This window comes from Brachyhypopomus gauderio, chromosome 1, assembly GCF_052324685.1.
Source record: "Brachyhypopomus gauderio isolate BG-103 chromosome 1, BGAUD_0.2, whole genome shotgun sequence".
Classification (NCBI taxonomy): domain Eukaryota; kingdom Metazoa; phylum Chordata; class Actinopteri; order Gymnotiformes; family Hypopomidae; genus Brachyhypopomus; species Brachyhypopomus gauderio.
Window position 1 is genome coordinate 12963063 of NC_135211.1, and position 20619 is coordinate 12983681.

Here is a 20619-nt window from a genome sequence, read left to right on the forward strand (position 1 = left end):
GACACCAGTTACAGTACAGTTACACTGTCAGCCTTCATGAAAGTACTCTGCAAATGATTCCGTGGTGCTTGCGTCGGTCTGTGGCTAAAAATAAAAAATCATTTCGGCACCTCCTGACGCACTGGTAAGCTGTCGTGGTAAGAGGCTGATCTTGAGTGTGGCCTTTAAAAGTTAATCCACGTAAGCTAAGTCAGTGGATGAATGTGTGTGCAACTCTGTGTGCAGCAAGAAAAACGCTAGAGGCCAGATTGCATCATGGACTTTGGAAGCTTTCTGATTTAGTGAAAAGACATAAAGCAACAAGTTTGGGAATGCTAAAATGTATCTCAGAGGTCTTTAACACTAACTATGGAAAGTATGTTTCATAAGCATGTTTCATAACGTCTTGTGTTGTTGAGTAATCCATGACTACATTTTTTAATAATAAATGGAAAAGATGAAATAGCATACAAGGCCACCTGATCACAGCACGCTTTCCGATGCACTCACCTGTCCACTACGCTAACACAAAGCTCCATCATCGACCTGGACTTAGGAGGTCACGTACTGAGCTCATGTTTGTGTGTTTATTTTTCAGAGAGGGTTTTCACCCACAGGTAGTGCTGAAAGAATCCTCTCTGTCCTCTTCTAGGCTAAACGAGGAGAAGGGGCTTGGCACTATATTCTCTGCCATGTCAAGATGACAACGTTCATCATACAATTGTCCATGACTGTCCATGTGAACAGTTGTTTGATGCTTTGGTAAGTACTGGGAGTGCAAAGTTTGCATTTTCTGGTTTCATTTCACCAGGAAGGAAATGCCTGTGGCACTCTGGACAAGACGGAGCTGGATCTGTGTTGTGTTACTCTTGTATCCAAGGTTCATCTTCAATATGAGGACACTCTGCAGGGGAGCCATTTGGGGCCATGGTTACCTGAAAGCAATTATCAGGGATAACTAACTAATGGACCAAGGCACAGTAAAAAAGAATTTACTGCTGCAGCTACACTACACTGATTATGATTTGGAGCGGAGCCATTTCCATTGAATACTGTTTCTTTTCCTTGTACATTATTCTGATTTCTAAACCCGCTGAAACCCTGAAGGAAAATGATACATTTGCAAACTGCATGTAATATATGGTGAAATGTTGAAGTGTAAGGAGGTGTGTGGTGAATGGACGCATTAGAATGCTTGCTGTATGGAGATTCTGCATAAAGAAAATGATTTAAAGGGGCTGGGGTAAGGTGCCATGCTCACTATTATGGAGTGGACTTGATCTCTGGAATGATAGAATAGAATGATCTCTGGCCTATACTCTTGCAAAAGTCAGTTATTTCTACTTCACCATGAAGGAAAGTGCAAATTAAAACACATATAACAATAAATCTACAAATTAAGCACTTGACCCAATTTCAACTCCTTCACCAAATATTTTATACACACACACACACACACACACACACACACACACACACACACACACACACACACACACACACACACACATACAAAAACTAAAAATAAAACAAAACAAAACAACAGCAACTCTAGAATGTGATGAAATATCAGTCTTTGCATAAATATTTCTCAAAAGCCAAAACCAGCTTGGCATTTCTGTCTAAATGCTCTTAGAGCAGCTACCTCCAAATGACAGACATTAGGGGATCTATCATGATACAGTTGTATTACCAAAGACATTTGGTGACACATATACCTGAATATAATATTGTTGAAACAAAAATTGCTATTTCACCCAGTACAATCCATAGTATGCAAAAAAGGCCACATTTATGGGTTTCCATCTTTTTTGATACCAAATTAGGTATCAATTTCAGGATTGACCAAATACAAACATAAGAACATAAAAATGAATAAATAAAACACTGGTGGAAGGTTAAAAGAAATGCTCCTGTCCCATTACAGTTGACACATGTCAGCAAAAATTGAAATGTCTATATTTACATACAAGTTTCTATATCTGTAAGAGTAATGTGTACCTTGCAATCATCTATCAGGATAGGCCCGGAGTTGCGTGATCTGTATACACCATGGTTGGTGTTATTCTTACAGAAGGATCGTGTCTTGGTTATCTCAAATTCATCTGCCTTCATCTGCTGGGCATCCAATTCATCAAGCTCATGTTTGGACAGGTGGTACACAATGCCTGCTCCATATGAATCTCCAATGACATTGACCGATGTCCGGAAACGATCCCTATCGGATTGGGGTGGAGAAATGGGAAAATGTGGTGCAGTAACATTAAGTTATTGGCCTTACCTTTTGAGTTAACCACATGTCTTTCCTCTCAGCTCTGACCTATGATCTGCCTTTAAGAATCAAATCCAAATACGATGACAACACATACTGCCTATTGCTTGAAAACTGAACACAGGAGGTACAGTGAAGGGTTTAGTTTTACTCACAGTAGCCAGTCAACTGCTACCAACAAACTGATGTCTTGGGTTGGCAGTCCTACAGCTGTCAAGATCAGCAGCATGGTGACCAGTCCGGCACTGGGGATGCTGGCAGCTCCCACACTGGCTAGAGTAGCTGTTAGGCTACGGCAGGAAATGCATCATGAATTTCTCTTTTTGGTACTTTTGTGCAACTTGGTAGTTTTGGCAAAAATACTACAAAACCGTTCACATTTGAATTATTATTTTTTATGTTAAACAGATTTCAGTGTCAGAACAGTTTTGTCTAATGTTTGACGTTAATGAATGCAATGAATTATGTAGTAAAAGCTACTTTTATTTGGATCAAGCGTGCTTAAAAATGACACAATGTCATAAATAATTTGAGTCTTGTAGATTTACAGCTGAACAACCAAATACTAACAAATCAGACAACAACAGGGAGAATAAAAGTTCTGGCATTCATAACTCTCAATGACAAACAAAAAACAAAAACCAGACCGAAACATTGCCAGTTACACTGCCAGTTCTGTCATGTAGGTTGGGCTGGCAGTGACGTCATTTAAATTTGTCATTTCCTGTAATGAGCTCTGCCAACCTCCTCACCGCCTCGACACCTTGGCACCATGAGGCTCCAGTGCTCCACCTTCCCAGAGTATGAACACCTGGAACTCACCTGGTTACCTGCTAATCAGCTTCCCCATATGCAATCTTTCTACCTTCGGTTTCCTCATTTGAGCTTTTCCCAGTGTTCTTGTTCTGCCAGTCTACGCCTCTCTGTTTGACGAGATGTCTTTATCGCCCTGTATCCATGGTGTGTTTGTTTGAACTCTTTGCCTTGTTTTAGTGTAGGAGTTACTTAGCTTGACTTGTTTTGATTTTACTACCGTTTTTTTTTTGTTTGTTTATTCAACTACTTGATTGCTGATAATTATTCTTCGATGTCTTAATAGTTTTGTGTGGTGTGTTTTCTTCAGCTGTCTCGTTAATAAACCTGCTAATGTGTCCTCTTTGCCACCCTGCCCTATGCACCCTATGATAACGGACACTGCGGCTAACAAGCCTGATTCACAGCTGGAGCGAGCAAGTTTGGAATCTTATTTCCATTCACAGCAAAAGCAAATGGGACTATTACATCTTGCACAACAGGCTCGTCAAACCAACCAACTCATCCAACTGGTACATCCAATCCAACATCTGGCTGGCTATGGAGCCACTTCTGTCTATAAATCAGGGCCATATGAGTCAACCACCTGTTCTTTCCCACAAATCTAAACTATACAAACTAGAGAAGATTAATGGGGAGCCTGATGAATGTAGACAATTTCAGCTGCAGTGTACAGTCTTCATCACTCACAATGCTACCAATTTTCTCAAAATGTCTTTAAAATATTATAAATTTTGTTTTGTCAATCGGGAGATCGTGCATTCGGCATTGGCCATGTTGAAATGATAAAGACAAAGAGACCCATTTTTATGAGCACCATACCAAATTATCCCATAATGTATGAACATTTCCTCGATGGCAGGGCATAAGGAAAGGAAGTGCAGACGTAAAACTAGATAAGCAATCAGAAACTGATCACTCACTTTTCTTACCTCAGTGGTTCAATCAGTTCGAATCATGAAAGACGCCCTTATCATGTTTTACTTAGTATGTGCACAATATCAGGCACCAGTCTTTTGCACTGGCCATGTTATTGTGCCATGTACTTGTTACCTGGGCCACTCTCCTCAAATTCAGAATATCCTCTGTCAAGGAAGGATTTTATGTCCAGATCAACATATCCTCTGTCAAGGAAAGTACTGCTACAGGAACACATAAATAGGTGCCCAGGCAGAGGTTCATTAGCCCAGCTATCTAATTTGTATTTTTCAGGATTTTTCTCTTTGTCTATGAAGGATGGAGATTTGAAACTAAGGAATGACTATTGATAACTCAACCAGACAACACAGAAATTCCATTATTCGCTGCCTTTGGAGCAACTGTGTGGTGTACATATCTTCAACAAAGGATTATGTACAACCTAGTGTAGATCTGTGAAGGTGATTAATGGAACTTGAACTTGTCATTAATGGCTGCTATAATTATTGGGTAATGCCCTATGGCCTGGCTAATGCCCTGGCTGTGTTCCAGTAATTTGTCAAGATACTCTGTGACTGTTTACATTGCCACCATCTTGGTATTTTTTTCACATCCTGGATGAACACATAGCTCATATGAGTGATGTGTTTGCAAGATTACTGCAGCATAACCTGTAGTTCAGTATGCGAAGTGCCGTTTCCATCTCTCCTTTGCTATATTATCTCTGCTGAAGGTGTAAACATGGTGGCTAGTTAGGTGGTGCAGATCATCCAGAAGTGGCCACTAGTACAACCCAGGTCGAAAAGGAATCATCCTATTGGTTTTCCAACGTATACTGAAGATTCACCTGCAACATCAGCATGGTAGTATCACTGCTCATGCACCTCCTTTAATGTTCTCCATGCCAGTGCTGGAGAAGAGACATTCACCTTCTTCAAGCATAAATTCTCTCTCTCTCTTCTTGTGCTGTTCTGACCTTGGGCCATGGCGGTTCTCGTGAAAAAATTTCCATTACCTTTATTAGTAAGAAACTGTCTCCAGATGAAAAGAATTAAGACATGAAAGCTCCTCGCACTCCTGGATCCTGGCAAGCTGGCACTTTAGGAGGGCCCTTGATCTCTTTTGTGTTTAAACAGACCATTACAATTGAGAGTAAATCAGAAGGGCCCAATACATCCTACATTATTCTTCCAGCTTACCATGTCTTACAACCCCAGACCAAAAACAGTACAGTGGATGATCTGTTTACAATGTATAACCCAGAATCCTCCACCTCCAAGCAATACCAAGCAATAGCCCACCTGTTTGGGAGCTGCAGTTCTTGGATACATTGAACAGAAGATAACAGGTGATCAAGGAACAAGTGATAAGCTACTCAACAAAGTGCATGTTCCAGAGGTTGTACTAAGTGAATTTCACTTGTCATACACCTCTATCACCATTAATAATCCTGGATTTTTTTTTTGACTGACCAGTTACTTTGTGTTGATTTCTGGTGACTCAACCTTCATGCAAATATCCAGATTGTTTTCATTTAATTTTCATTTACTGTTTAAGTTGTTCCCAATCCAAGAACCTTGGGCAAAAAAAAACTGCCAGTGCCTCAGTGATCCTGAATACACCTATGAGTGGTCTTTGTTACAGACCTCCTAGAACCAGAAAGTGACCATTTTGGTGGTGGCTTTGTTCTGCAAAGAATGTTCACTGATCCCTCCTGCAGGATTCTCTACTGGCTGTTGATTCTGAGAGTTATATTATGGGGGACCATTCTTGGGTCCCTGCCAAGGACTATGATCATGGTTGCCTAGTTGGGCAGGGTTGGATCACCTCAAGATCTGATTCACAGAAAGGGGCTAGTGTAACTTACTCCACCCAGTCAGCTAGTCATCTTGTCCCTGATTCAATTGCCTCCACACCCTTGGCAGCAGAATCCAGCGGTCTGCCTCGCCCAACTACTAAGACGAGGATCTCCTTACCTGCTAATCGGCTTTTCCATATAGAGTCATTCCGTTCTCAGTTCGTCATGGAGCATTGAACTATCTCTATGTATTCTGGCTCTACACATCTTGCTGTTTCTCTTGGTGGGTTTCCTTTTTCCTCAATATATTTGATGGTATAAACAAAGAGTTTACAAAGATATTAAAGAAAATTTAATTTGATAACACTGAACCAGGAAATCCCCTGTTAAATGTTAATATATAACATGTAAACAGATAACATTTAAATGGTAGCAGTGTATAGCAGTAATTTAATTAAGGTTAAGTCAAAGACATCCTAAATATTAAGAAAGTGATAAAGTTTTGCAACATTATTTGGAATGCCTTGAGCTTTTTTCCAAGTAATAAAGCATCTATTCAGATTTGAGATTTTCTTAGAGTTCATTTATCCACAATAAGGATCATGGTGACACAGTCCTGCACTTTTGAGCATTGCATGTGTTGTATTTTATAAATCTAGTATTTCTGTTAGCATTAATACCCCACTTTCTAGTTGTAAGGATTATATCCTAAAAAGGTTAATCTAGGTTTAAGGCTAATCTTCATACTAGTCATAGTCATTATGAATCTCTCTACATCCTTCCCGAAACCTTTTAATTCACGAACATTTCCCAGATGTGACATTTTTCATTTTTACGTCTTTGGACTGAACTTGTAGTGCCTAGAATGTAACTTATTGAGCCTCACAGGATTGTACAATGTTCTCAGCTCACTGGAGCAGTCGTATTACCAAAAAGTACATTGGAAAAGCATAATGTGGTGTAGATCTGGGAATGTGATAAATAGACGACAGTGGTCTCCATGGCCAGTAGTGATTATGTAACAAGTCTGATAATGACCAATTCTATCTCTCCTTTGTCTCTTTCCTAGGGTACATCATCTCAACTGAAGGTGTAACCATGGGGGAGTGTATGTTGCAGGCCATGCCGGAGTGGTCACATTCTCCATGAAGGATCAAAGATCTTCAGAGCTTCTTTGGTTTGTCGTATTACTACTGAACAGAGGTGTCAATTCCAGGTTCAGAAAGTAAACGTCCTCACCAGGATTTTGCTCAAGCTTGCTAGATTATCTAATTAGTGCAATCCAGGTAAAATTAGTGGAATCAACTCAATCCAGGAAGCCTGAGCAAAATCCTGGTGAGGACTTTTACTTTCTGAACCTGGAATTGACACCTCTGCTACTGAATATAAACTCAGACGTATGGCATGATAGTAGTGCTACGTGCTTCCTTCTTTAAGGATTCTCCATGCCAGCTCACCTGGTCATCTACTGCAGAAGAGACATCCTCTTGATGTTTCCCATTAACTTTAATAGTAAGAATCTGTCTCCAGCTGAAAGGAACTATGACATGTGGAACCGAGAACTCCTGGTTATTAAGTTGGTACTTGAGGAGTGGTGTCATTGGCTGGTCAGGGCATTCCTTTCCTATGTTGTCTGTCAGTATTGCTGGAAGTCTGTGCCCAGTTCAAGATTCCCAGATCCCTGCAGGTGGAAACTGGTCTCCCTGCTGAGCAACCCTGGTCTCACATTGCAATCCGTTTCATCAGCGACCTACTGCTGTTCCATGGTAACCCTGCCATTCTCACAGTTGTGGATTGGATTTCCAAGATGATACAATTCAGTCTGCTACTCAAATGAGCTCAAACATAGTCATGAGTGACTATGAGCTTAACCACAGCTTACCATTTTCAGGCTGAATGAGCATGCCAGAATTATGAAAAATATGAGTTTTCTGCAAGGACCATAAATTTGCTCGGTCATCTTTTGTCTGTGGACTAAGAGCTCTGTAGTCTCTGCTACACTCATATAGTGGCCTGACACACATCCAGTGTGTTTTGGGTTATTTGCCTCCATTTGTACTTTGGGAATGGATGGTCACTGAGACTCATGTTGATGCGAGCTGTAGTTTTGTGTATGAAGTTGAGTGATTGAAGAAATTCCACCAAGACCAAGATTTAAGAAGCAGGTTGATCATTGCTGTGTTCCAACTTCATCTTATCAACCTGGTGACCAAGTCTGGCTCTTTATCTGTGACCTACACGTCAATGGTTGTGCTAAGTCAACGTCCTTCTACCTAAGTGGTTTCCTGATGGATAGGCAGATCAATGAGGTCACATACAGGGCAAATATACCAAATGCTTAACACATCTCTCTGTAATTTCATGTACCACTTCTAAAGCCATATATTGCAGGTTCCCTGAGCAGTCTTGATCCTGAGGGTGTTCCCCTGCCTTTGGAGATTCATGGATCTCCTGTTAACATGGTGTACAAGCTATTGGATTCCAAGTGTCACAAGAGCATAATCCAGTATGCTGTTGACTCGGAGGGTTATGGTCTGGAGGAACATTGCTCAATGGGGCATTCTGGACCATTCAAACCTCACCACAACAAACCTGCTTCTTGACCCAGGGAATGTCTTTGGGCCCATCCCACTGCATCATCTGGTTTTAAGGATAAGTCAAAGATTTGGTAAATAACAGTAAAGTGACAAAATTTCAGATTTCAGATTGTGTATATGCTGACAGTCATTGAGGAACTTGGTACATTTGGGGCAGTAGTGTTCATGAAGACATTACATTCTGTGGTGAGTTGCCTACTAGAACAATAGCAGAGGGATGCTTTTGATGTATCAACAGTTACTTGTGTGAAAATGGTCTTGAATAGGACATTTAAATCATTAAATTATATATATATAATTATATGGTTACATATAGCTATGTTTTGAAATGCATTTTGAGATAGATAGATATCTGAAATTATTGTTCTGTAAACTTGTTCCTTTGGACAAAACCGAGGATTTGAGTGTCTGCTGGTTGCAACGTTCTCCACTCTTTTGGAGGACTGAAATATCCTTCAACAGGGTGGCAGATATTCCCAAAGCCAAGAGGAAAGAGGAAGTGTGGGAGAGGCCTTCTTATCCAGAATTGCAACAGAGGGTGTGTACCTCTTTTTGTAGTTTCACTACTTTGCATGGGATCAGTGCCTTTGCCGCCAGTTATGAAAAGACCAAACAGTTTTTCTGGCATGCCCACACATGCCTGCATTACAGCCTTTATGACAGTACTTCAACTGTGTACATGAAAATATAACCCTAAAATTAAACCCAATGTCCACTTTGCCATTCTGTCCCAAGAGACTGGGGACTGGGGTTTGTGATTGTCTTTGCACCCCATTCCCCTCCTCCACACACACACACAATTCATTACCCCCCTCTCCCCCCACCCCCAAAAAGAACTTGCTTAGGTTGTTGTTTTTCATTTTGTGGATTAGTAGGCCCAGATAACCAAATGACAAATTTTCCCCAGTTTTTTTGGAATGCTTTGAGCTTTTTTTTAAGTAATAAAGAATCTTTTCAGATTTTACATATGGTATGCTTAGAACTCTAGCTATAGCCATATTAACGAAATTGATATCTTACAGTTTTCCAATTTTGAGCAATGCAGTTGTTAGCCGCTATCATGGCCAATGTGATAAAATTAGCATTTGTTTTAGTATCAGTACCTCCACCTTGCAGCAGTATGGTTTCATTTGTTAAGTTACATCACCATATTGCCAAATTGGTCCTCCACATTTACCCATCTGTGCGGTGAGAACACACACACTAGTGCTCACTAGTGGGTTGTGGTGCACACATGCCCTGAGCAGTGTGTAGCCCTAGCTGGGGGGACTGGGGAGGCGTTGTGGTTAAGTGCCTTGCTCAAGGGGATTGCAGTCATGGCCTAGGGCCTGGGAATCAAACCCACAACCCTCTGGCCACAAGACCGGTTCTTCAACCACCAAACCATGACTGCACCCTATTTGGCAATAAAACCGATCTCTGTCAACTTCTGCTTTACATCTATAGCAAAATCACGAGCTCCCGGAATGCATCTTATTGAGCTTCTCAACTATACTATGTTCAGTGGAGCAGGTTAAATTAAAGGAGTTTTTATTGGGTTTTGAAGTATGCCTTATTAACTCTTCATGTAATATATGGCCAGTGATATATGACATCAAAGAAATGTCAAAATTTCTGAATCAAGCCCACCTGTTTGGTCAATCTAGTTGTCTTATACATTGACCAAGTGATCTCTGAATTAGTAGCAGGTGACCCCGAACAAAGTGACAAGTCATCCAACAAGGATGATGTTCCAGAGGTCATACTTGGTAAATAGACACACAAATCTACTGCCACTGATAATCCTGGAGTTACTAGGACTGCCACTTACTTTGTTATTCTTACCGATGACCCAGTCTTCATGCAAATGTCCAGAGGTTTGTCTGTTTTTGTTCAGTTTATGACCAGTCCAAAACCCCCAGAAAGCTACCCACTTCAACTTCTGCTAATGCCTCAACAACCTTGAAAGCACCTACTGATGGACTTTGTCACTGCCACATCCTAGCCTCATAAGGTGACAAAGCCATATTGGTGATAGATGTCTTTTACAAAGGATGTTGTCTGATCCCTCTCATAGGATCCCCTACTGCCTATCAGAGTCCTTCAATACATGGTGTTGGATAGGGAGACACATATCAGGTCTCACTTCAGGATTTTGAGAATAATGGCCAGGCGAAGAGTCTGAATCAGGAACCAAGACAATGTTTCCACAGTTATTTTCCATTTTCATCATGGAGGCTGTGCTTCTCACCTGGCCTGGATGTGACCCAAATTCCATTTTGGACACATCTGGGATACCAGGCACCACTGTTCCTTTGTATTTTAGCCGATGAAGACAATGCAGGCATGGACAATGGTTTTGGTTTATGGGTCCACCCGTCTACATTTCTAGTCATCTACATCTGGAGAAGCCTCTCAGATGACAGAAGATCTAGATTTATTGCCACCATAAAGATACTCCAGAATACATGCCAGAATACATGTCAAGAGAGGTTATGTCCACCAAGAACTTGAACAAGTTATCACCATGTTTCATCAGCCCATTGGATTATCTGTATGATTACTCCAGTAACCTATAAACCTCCACAGTATTAGTTTCTCCCTCATTCCATGTCTCTCTTTTAATCCTGGCAATCTGCAGGACGCTTTTGCCTGCTCTCAGCATCGATGGACATCCAGTTTGTGTGTTAACAAGCATCCTATACTCAAGAAGGACAGGGGACAGTGGCATTATTTGGCTGACGTAGAGAGTTACGCTATGAAAAATAATGTTTGGGTCCTTGCCAAAGATATATTGGATCCCCTCCTGATCACGGTTGCCCTTCGGGGCAGGGTGGAGTCTCCACGGGAGCAGATTCTGGGTGAGGGGTTTGTATAACGAACTGCACCCAGCCAGCTAGTCAGCCTCTCCTTGCTTCAACTGTCTCCACACCCTTGGCAGCAAGAATCCAGCGGTCTACCTCACCCAAGTACCTGGAACTCCTTACTTGCTTATCAGCTTTCCCTTATACACTAATTTCATCCTTGGGTTCTCATGCAGCCAGTCTGTACTTTGTCATTTGTTTAGATTTGTTGTTTGTTTTCTTCACTATGTTTATTTAGAGATGTCAAACCGGACTATTAAACAACAATTAACACCACTGGGCAGGGGAAACAAACAGTACCTGCATAACAAGTACACATATAATGACGGTAGTGTGCAGCAATGATCCCATTAAGGTTATGATTAAATTAATACAGGGTAGACAGTGAAAGTGACAACAGGACTGGCTGATTGGCTCACAGTTAGACACTTGTTCATCAAAGCCAATTTGATATATCTGTAATTCATTTTAGTATTAGGTCCCCATTTGAAGAAGAGTCTCTATTTTGATTTTAAAGCTTTGGGCTCATATTGAGGTGTATGAATGTGGCATGATCTGTGAAGCAGGTTATGAAGGACAGAAAAAATTTTAAAATTTTGGCTTGTTATAGAAATATCATTCATGAAACAAATTCCTTTGCATGTTGACTTCCTAAGTTTTTCATCTAGTTCTAGGGGCACCATTCACCCTCCTCGTTGGACCATAATATAGTCTCTAACTTGTAAGCCTTGCAAAAGTTTTCATACCCCTTGAACTTTTCCACATAAACTCATGTTACACCCACAAAAGTTTTTTTGTTTTTTATTGGAATTTTATTTTATAGATCAACATAAAGTAACAAGTAATTGTGAATGAACAGAACATGATACGTGGTTTAAAATTTTTTTTTTACAAATGAAAATCTGGAAAGTGTGTTGTGCATTTGTATTCAGCATCTGCATCTAGAACAGCTTAATCGCTTCTGGGAAGGTGGTCCACAAAGTTTAGGAGTGTGTTTATGGCGATTTTTGACCATTCTTCTAGAATCGCTTTTTGTGAGGTCATATACAGATTTTGGAAGAGAAGGCCTGGCTCTCAGTCTCCGTTCTGATTCATCCCAAAGGTGGTCTATTGGTTAGAGGTCAGGACTCTGTGCAGGCCAGTCAAGTTCATCCACACCAGACTCTGCCATCTATGTCTTTATGGACCTTACTTTGAGCACTGGTCATGTTGGAAGAGGAAGGGGCCAGCTCCAAACTGTTCCCACAAAGTTGGGAGCATGGAATCATCCAAAATGTCTTGGTATGCTGGAACTAAGGGGCCAAGCCCAGCTCCTGAAAAACAACCCCACACCATAATCTGACTTGTCACAATGCAGTTAGACAAGTACCAGTCCCCTGGTAACCACCAAACCCACACTCATCCATCAGATTGCCAGATGGAGAAGCACAATTTGTCACTCCAGAGAACGTGCCTCCACTGCTCTAGATTCCAGTAACGGTGTGCTTTATACCACTGCATCCGACGCTTTGCATTGCACTTGGTGATGTATGGCTTAGATGCAGCTGCTCGACCATGGAAACCCATTTCATGATGCTTTCTGCACACTGTTATTGAGCTAATCTGAAGGCCATATGAAGTTTAGGAGCAAAGACATTTCAGAACTGGATTTATTGCACAGGTGGCATCCTATCACAGTTCCACACTGGAATTCACTGAGCTCTTGAGAGCGACCCATTCTTTCACAAATGTTTGTAAAAACAGTCTGCATGCCTAGGTGCTTAATATACACTTGTGACCATTGAAGTGATATGAATACCTGATTCGGATCATTTGAACGGGTGAGTAAATACTTTTGGCAATATAGTGTAGTTCAATCTCAGTCAGATTGGATGGAGAACATAGGTGAACAGAAAGCCACAGATTCTCAATTGGATTTAGGTGTGGACTTTCACTGGGCTATTCCAAGACATGAATATGCTTTTATCTAAACCATTCCATTGTAACTCTGGCTGTATGTTTAGGGTCAGTGTCCTCCACCCAGTTCCAAGTATTTTTCAGCTTCTGACAGGTTTTCCTCCAGGATTTCACTGTATTTAGCTCCAACCTTCTTCTCCATCCATCATCTCATCAAATCAGCATCCCTGTCCCTACTTAAAGCATCACTACATCATGAGACTTCAATTGAACAAATGGGAATTTATATGGCTTACTGTCACAAATGTCGTTCTTCATGCCATTCTTCCATAAAGGCCAGATTTGTGGAGAATGCAACAACTAGAGTCTCCCACCTGAGCTGTGGATCTCTGCAGCTTCTCCAGAGTGACCACGGGCCTGTTGGCCGCTTCTGTAACTAGCGCTCTTCATGCCTGGGCTGTCAGTTTAGGTGGACAGCCACGTATTCATAGTTTTGCGCTTGTGCCCTGCGCCTTCCATCTTCAGATGATATATTGAGCAGTTCTCCATCAGATGTTCATAGCTCGGGATTTATAGGGATTTTATAACCTAACCCTGCTTTGCGTTTCCACCTTTACAACTTCATCACTGACCTGTCTGGTATTTCTTGGTTTTAATTATGCTATTTGATCACTAATGGTGTCTAACAAACCTCTGAGGCCTTCACATAACACCTGTAGTTATACTGAGAATACATTACACACTGGTAGACTCTGTTTACTAATTAGGTGACTTCTGAAAGCAATTGGTCACACTGGATATTTTTTAGGGTTGTCAGAGAACAGGGGGCTGAATACAAATGCACACCACACTTCAGATTTTTATTTATTAACATTTTCTATTCACTTCACTGTTTATTGCTACTATACCTTGGTCCATCACATAAAATGCCAATAAAATACATTTAAGTTTGTGTTAAAATACATTTAAGTGTAATGTGAATAAATGTAAAAAGGTTTTAAGGGGTATGCTAGGCACTGTATTTAGAAAAAATGTTTCTTATGTAATTTAAACTGCTACTTTATTTGGTTAATCTGTCATTACTAGATAATCTTTGCATAAGTGAGCAAAGTTATGTGCTTCTTTGCTGTGGCATAATTGAGTAATATTATCTTGTAACATCTGGTAAGACAAGATTGCTGTAAAATGGTGCATTTAGATATCCACCCTGTTGCTGTGGTGTTTTATGCTCCTTTGCCTTGCTTCAGCAGCTAGTTGCTTAGCAACTCTTTGGGTGTCACTTGTTTTTCTTCTTCTTCACGGTTTCATTAGTTCTGTCTTGTTCTACCACATGATTGTTAAACCTGCTGGTGTGTTGGTTCTGGTGAGACTGCCTTCCCATTTACACATCATTCACATAATACCATGGAATTTCCATTCAGATTGGGAGTTAAGGCAAAATTCAAAGTAAAACTCACCATAATATTATTCCATAACCTGTTTTTTTTATTTACTGGGGGGGGGGGGGGGGGGGGGGAGTGGAAACTCATTTTGATTTGGTTTTCTGTTATGTGTTTTAAATGCAGACGTGCTTTCAGTAACAGACAAGAGAGAGAGCTCACATTGACCTACCTGACTGTCGCAATCTGACCAGGATGTAATTCTATTCCGTTCATCTGTGCGATGAAGATAGCCGCCACTGCCTCATAAAGGGCTGTGCCGTCCATATTGATTGTCGCACCGACAGGAAGCACAAACCGGGTGACCCTCCTATCAACACCCAGATTATCCTCCAGGCAACGGAAGGTAACAGGTAGTGTACCAGCACTAAGTGAGACACATACAAAGATGTGAGGGGCATGCTCAAAACCAGGAACAGGTCGTGCTATCTCTAAAGTCCAAACTGTGTACCTGGAAGCAGTGCCTAGTGCTGTGATCCATGCCTGAAACACTCCCATAAAAAATGTGAATGGGTTTTTTCGGACGATAACAAAATATATCAGTGGGAGGAAGATGCCTCCGTGGATGATGAGGCCCACGATGACAGTGACCATGTACATCCCGAGCTGTCTGGCCACTGTTTCCAGATCATTAATAGAAATGATCTTCCCACAGATCAGGCATGCTATTCCCACGGGGGAATACCTACAACGAAGATCACAAATGCTTTTTTAGGATCACAAATGCTACATAGAACTACCAGAATAAGAAGATGTTTAACTAAGTTTTGTAAAATAATAACGAATTACTGAAGTTATCATACTAATGTTTTTTTTGTTTTTGACTAGCTGAATTTAATGATGCTACTTTGGAAGAACTCTAAGCAGTGTGGATCGTTTTGTTTCATATATTTAAAGTAGTTACTGAATAACTCATAGTAGCTACTGACCAGTTACTTATAAGATTTTAAATGAATGAATAGAAATGCTTGAAGTTTAGGAGAGTAAAATTCAGGCCTTCAATGCTGACCACATGATGGTGTTGACAAGCCTCATGACGATTTCGTTGAGGATGTTGAAGAAGTCCAGCATCAGCTTGGCTTGCTCACCCATCTTTCCCATGCAGATTCCAAATGCCACAAAGAAGCCAATGAGACCTGTACAGAGGAGCCAAGGCTTTCTTACTAATTCCAAATACACTGATGTGAAGTGATTGTGCACAGACCTTTGTCTTCCTAAAAGTACTTTTCAAACACCGACCAAGATCTCGTGTTCTGGTGGTGTCTACTCAAAGACATAATGTCAAATATAGTCTCTGCGTAGCATTATGCATGATGTAATCATAATGGTATAGCCACCTAACACATTCATGCCACCCTTGAACTCGAGAGATTTCTTGATGACATATCTCCCTGCCCCCCTGGAGATATTTCGGCCAAACCGATGGTGCAGTTGTGGAGTCGGAGATACTTCCATCTTATTTGATACAGTTTGGATCTGTGGTGGAGATGAGCAATAATAATAATATTATTATTAATAACAATGGTAATAATAACTTATTATATATTATACATTATGACAATCCCCAATGAGTGACACCCACCTGTTGAAAGCATGCCTGCACCAGATTCTCTGGAAAAAGGTTTCTGATTAGATCTAAGAAGGCGTCTAAACTGGACACGTCATCATTTTTTTTCCCTTCTCCCAAGTTGGCTTTCAGCTTGGGGTTGCCAGGGTGGATTATCAGCACCAGAATCACACCCAGGATGGCAGCAATGATGGTTGTAGACATATAATACACCATGGCTCTTGTGCCAAGGCGACCACTAGATTTGGCATCTAACCCTGCCAGACCTGTAATGGAAAGAGTAGATAAAAAGTACAATTATTATACTATTATATTATTTAAATTGGAAGAAACTTAAATTGCTACGTCACTCATTTTCACTCAATGTAAATTCTGTATTACTTTATAATTAATAATAATAATAATAATAATAATAGAATTTTATTTATAAGCGCCTTTCAAGACACACAAGGACACTTTACAAGGGATTAAGCAACATAAAACTAAAAAGGATTAGAATAAATCACAACAATTTAAAATAAATCATTAAATAACTAAAAACATTAGAAAGAAGCAGCAGATGAGAAAAGGGACACACATACACACATATACATAAACACATACACATGTGAACATACATAATTATTACATAATAGCATGAACACTAATGATTGAATTTAATAATAACACACAGTAATGTGTGTGTGAGAGAGGGTACATAACGTCCTCCCCTGCATGCAATACCTGTGATTAAACTGGAGATGATCAGAGGCAAAATCAGCATTTTTAACATTCTCATGAGAATTTCACCAGGAAAGCCAATGATCATGATGATGTCAGGTGGGAGTGGAGATGCATATCGTAGCAGGACTCCAGAAACGGAGCCTAAAACCACCCCTGAAGGAAGCAAGACATCAGATAGCATCAGCTAGACATGTAAACACACAAAAGAGCAGAAACGTTCTCATGCAAAAAAATTTACAATGTATTATTTAGGAAGTTAGTGCTCTTGAAAATACATTCTGCGTGTAAAAACATGGCCATCATCTTATATCTACTTTATGCTATATACTTATACTATAATCTGCCTTATACTTACAGAAAAATATTCAACCTGGCTGAACCCTGACATTGTTTTGTTTTTAGGTATCTATGTTGATTCTATAACAGGTTGCCCTGAACATTTATTTCATCTGAGCTCTTCTAGCTGTGTGAAAGGGAATGCGAGAGTGGTGTATTTTATAAATATTACACGATCCAATTATTTGATGCTCACTTCTCCATGCCATGTAGAGGCTCAGATCTCAGATAAGACCCAATTCTTAAACAATGCTATCATCCCTTGTGACCTCTTAATGCTAAAACAGTGTCATTACCTCTAATGACCTCTTAATGCCATCTAGTGGGGTGATGAAATGAGAACAGACTGCCTGTTCACCAACAAAAGCACATGTACTCATCTCAGAGGCCTTGTCATATAGAAAGTATCTAATACACCAATCCTGTAGAGCCTGTTTCACTCAATAGCATTCTTTCTGCCCAGCTGTACATATTTTGCAATAAAGCAAATTTTACAATTTTGCAATAAAGCATATTTTACAATAAAGACTAAAACACGTTATTACTGTGTATTTTTTACTGCCTTAAAGCTGTCGGGTGCACAGCCCAACTTGTACAATATGAATGACATACCCAACACTATAGCCTATACCCACCACTGTAGCCTACTCCCAACACTATAGCCTATTCCCAACACTATAGCCTATTCTTTAAAAAAAAGTCATACATGAGCTTTACAGTGGCACATGTATCAGAAAAGGCCATTCGGTCAGATCTATTACACATAAAGTCTGTAGATTAATTAAAATGAGCTCTAAATCGAGGTTAAAAACATTTTTCTTATAGTTTGTCCTGTCTTGTCTTGGTAGCTCTTTACTTTAACATCTTTTAATGTATTTTTTTATGATTTCATTATTACATTTCTTCTTTTTCCATTTAAATCAATTGCATGTAATTAATGTTAATTTTTCTTTTTAGATTTTTAAAGACAAAAACCTTCCTTGAGGTCATAGATTTCTGGGTATAATAAGTCTTATTATTTCATTATACTATGAGAAGCATTTTAGTTGCTGCTGTGGAAAAGTGCCATACAGACAAACATGCCATGGCATGCCTTGCCTAGTCTGTACACGTTTTGGTACTAAATTACAGTAAAACTACCCTTCTAAAGAGTTTATGAGTGGTTTACACACTAGTAAACCATTAGTTACACATGAGAGGTTAACTAATTTGTAACTAGGTCATAAGTACCTTAAAATAAATTAATATGTAGTTATTACACATTCAGATGTTCAGATTTAGATTAAGATTCCCAATCCTGGCTTTTTTCTTATTTCACTTTTTCACCATCAGTCAGTACTGAAATTTTCAGTACTATATATATATATATATATATATATATATATATATATATATATATATATATATATATATATATATATATATATATATGTGTGTGTGTGTGTGTGTGTGTGTGTGTGTGTGTGTGTGTGTGAGAGAGAGAGAGAGAGAGAGAGAGAGAGATATTTAAACATATAAACATATAAATTGTAAATATAATAATAGTTGTAATAATTACTATATATATTATTATATTATTATATATATTAACATATATATATATATATATATATATATATATATATATATATATATATATATATATATATATATATATATATATATGTTAATAAGACATATTTTAATAAAATTATTCAAATGTAATAATACCCACTGTTTAATTAACTTTAAATCATTTAATTCTGTAAAGTGATTCCCATTTTCTTGAATAAAGTAATGTATACACAGCAATAAATGAACATATAAAAGTTCATGGCACTTGTGCAGAAGATGTGGAAAGGTATTAAATTTCCAGAACATGATACACTGAAAGTCTTTGTTGCTCATTGACAGACATTACCACATTGATAAGTAAGGATGGTGTCAGTTTGTAATACGAGGGTGTTCAGTACACTTCTTCCTTACACCAGAGAAAGAAGACTTACCAAGAACTGTGAGTGTTAAAAGCAAGTTCTTCATGAATCTGTCACAAACACCTCCACACATTGGCTCGGGTGGAGGAAGCGGGTCTTCAATGTCTGGCTCATGTAAGCTCACCTCCACCTGCTTCTGCATGTTGGTGACACTGGCAGGGAAGTCGGAGAACAGCAGGGAATGGTACAAACAGCAGGGCATGGTACAAAGTCATGGAAATGTGTGAGTTGTATACTGTATCATAGACTTTAGAATTGTATAACCTGCTTCAGTTTATGGAATCTAATGCATATTGAAACTATCAAAGCTCTAAAAGTGCCACATGTAAAACAACACATTTTTGGCCAAATTATCAACACACTATCATAAAATGACCACAAACAAAATACACATCTGATTTACACATCTGATTCTGCATAATAATTGATCACATTCACACAATAAGTTGCAAGTTCATCTTCTGTTATCCCTTGTCCTAGATGTATAAGTAAGGGGCAGGCCAGGACTTGTTAAATCTTTGATAAGTCGTGAGAATGGACTTCCTGATAAGGTCATAGCTTCCAGTGGCCCTAAACTATCAGGTCATGTTTTCACAAGCTGTCTTGATGTCTATGCAAGCCTCATGCAATCCGTTAAAGGTAAGAATGATGCATGAATCGACAACACAGAAACAATTGTGTTCACTGTGGTCTGGTTTTAAATGTCTTGGACGTATTAACCCATCCCTGACGCACACGCTTTCATCTTGCTTGATTACACAACTTCAGTGCATTTGGTAATTAAACACATGCATGGAGCAACAATGTGGGACAATTTGTGCTACTCTGTGATTTCTTTTGATTATCAAGTTGATCTAAAATAAATTATCTGTGTTCTATTGATATACGTTAAAATCCAGGTGTGGCACCATGAAAGAGGAGTGAGGAACTCGAAAAGCTTTTTATTTGCGAAATGCAAGACAGTCACCAAATGTTCAAAGAAGCAAACTTGGCAAAGTCTCTAAATGATGGCTGTGGACCATCAATGTGAAGCACTGAACTCAGGCACCTGTGGGGATTAAATAGAGCGAAGATAAATCAGGGACAAGCGTAGGTGATTATTTAATAAACTGGTGATTGGATTCAGGGAAGCGAATGAATGCTGTGATTGGTGGGTGTAGTGTGTGAGGGCTGGATGGGAACTGGCAGGGATATGAAACCTGGTCAGTTTCAGAAGCTATAAGAAGTCAGACATGGCCAATAAAGCTCTTCCTGCAAGAGAGACGAGTAGAATGTTAAAATGATAAAATTGCGAGTTTCCCCGGTGTGGGACTAAAAAAGGATTATCTCATCTTATCTTAAATTCATATCCAGAACTCTGATAACAATCAGACAAGTACAAGAATTTAGAAGAGTATATGTCTTATTTTTCAAAATAGCATCTAATGTTATTTTAATGAAAATGCTTTGAGGTTGAAGCAGTTCG

The 20619-nt window shown here is 39.5% G+C and overlaps 1 protein-coding gene across 1 annotated transcript; it reads right to left on the bottom strand.

The window, feature by feature from the left end:
• Positions 1 to 476: 476 nt before the first annotated feature.
• On the bottom strand, positions 477 to 19296 carry slc1a2a (solute carrier family 1 member 2a). The gene is made up of 10 exons (XM_076997550.1): positions 19167 to 19296; positions 16846 to 16998; positions 16138 to 16388; positions 15893 to 16031; positions 15565 to 15691; positions 15007 to 15240; positions 14728 to 14922; positions 2407 to 2541; positions 1981 to 2197; positions 477 to 914 (listed from the first exon to the last, which is right to left on the bottom strand). The coding sequence occupies exons 1-10, from the start codon at positions 19294 to 19296 to the stop codon at positions 843 to 845; spliced, it is 1653 nt and encodes a 550-aa protein (XP_076853665.1). The 3' UTR covers positions 477 to 842.
• Positions 19297 to 20619: the final 1323 nt, after the last annotated feature.

Coding starts and splice junctions, on each gene's coding strand:
- slc1a2a (XM_076997550.1), bottom strand. CDS start 19,296: ATGCAGAAGCAGGTGGAGGTGAGCTTACATGAGCCAGACATTGAAGAC. Junction 14,923..15,006: donor GCACTAGGCACTGCTTCCAG/GTACACAGTTTG, acceptor TGTCTCACTTAG/TGCTGGTACACTACCTGTTA. Junction 915..1,980: donor TCCTGATAGATGATTGCAAG/GTACACATTACT, acceptor AATTGCTTTCAG/GTAACCATGGCCCCAAATGG.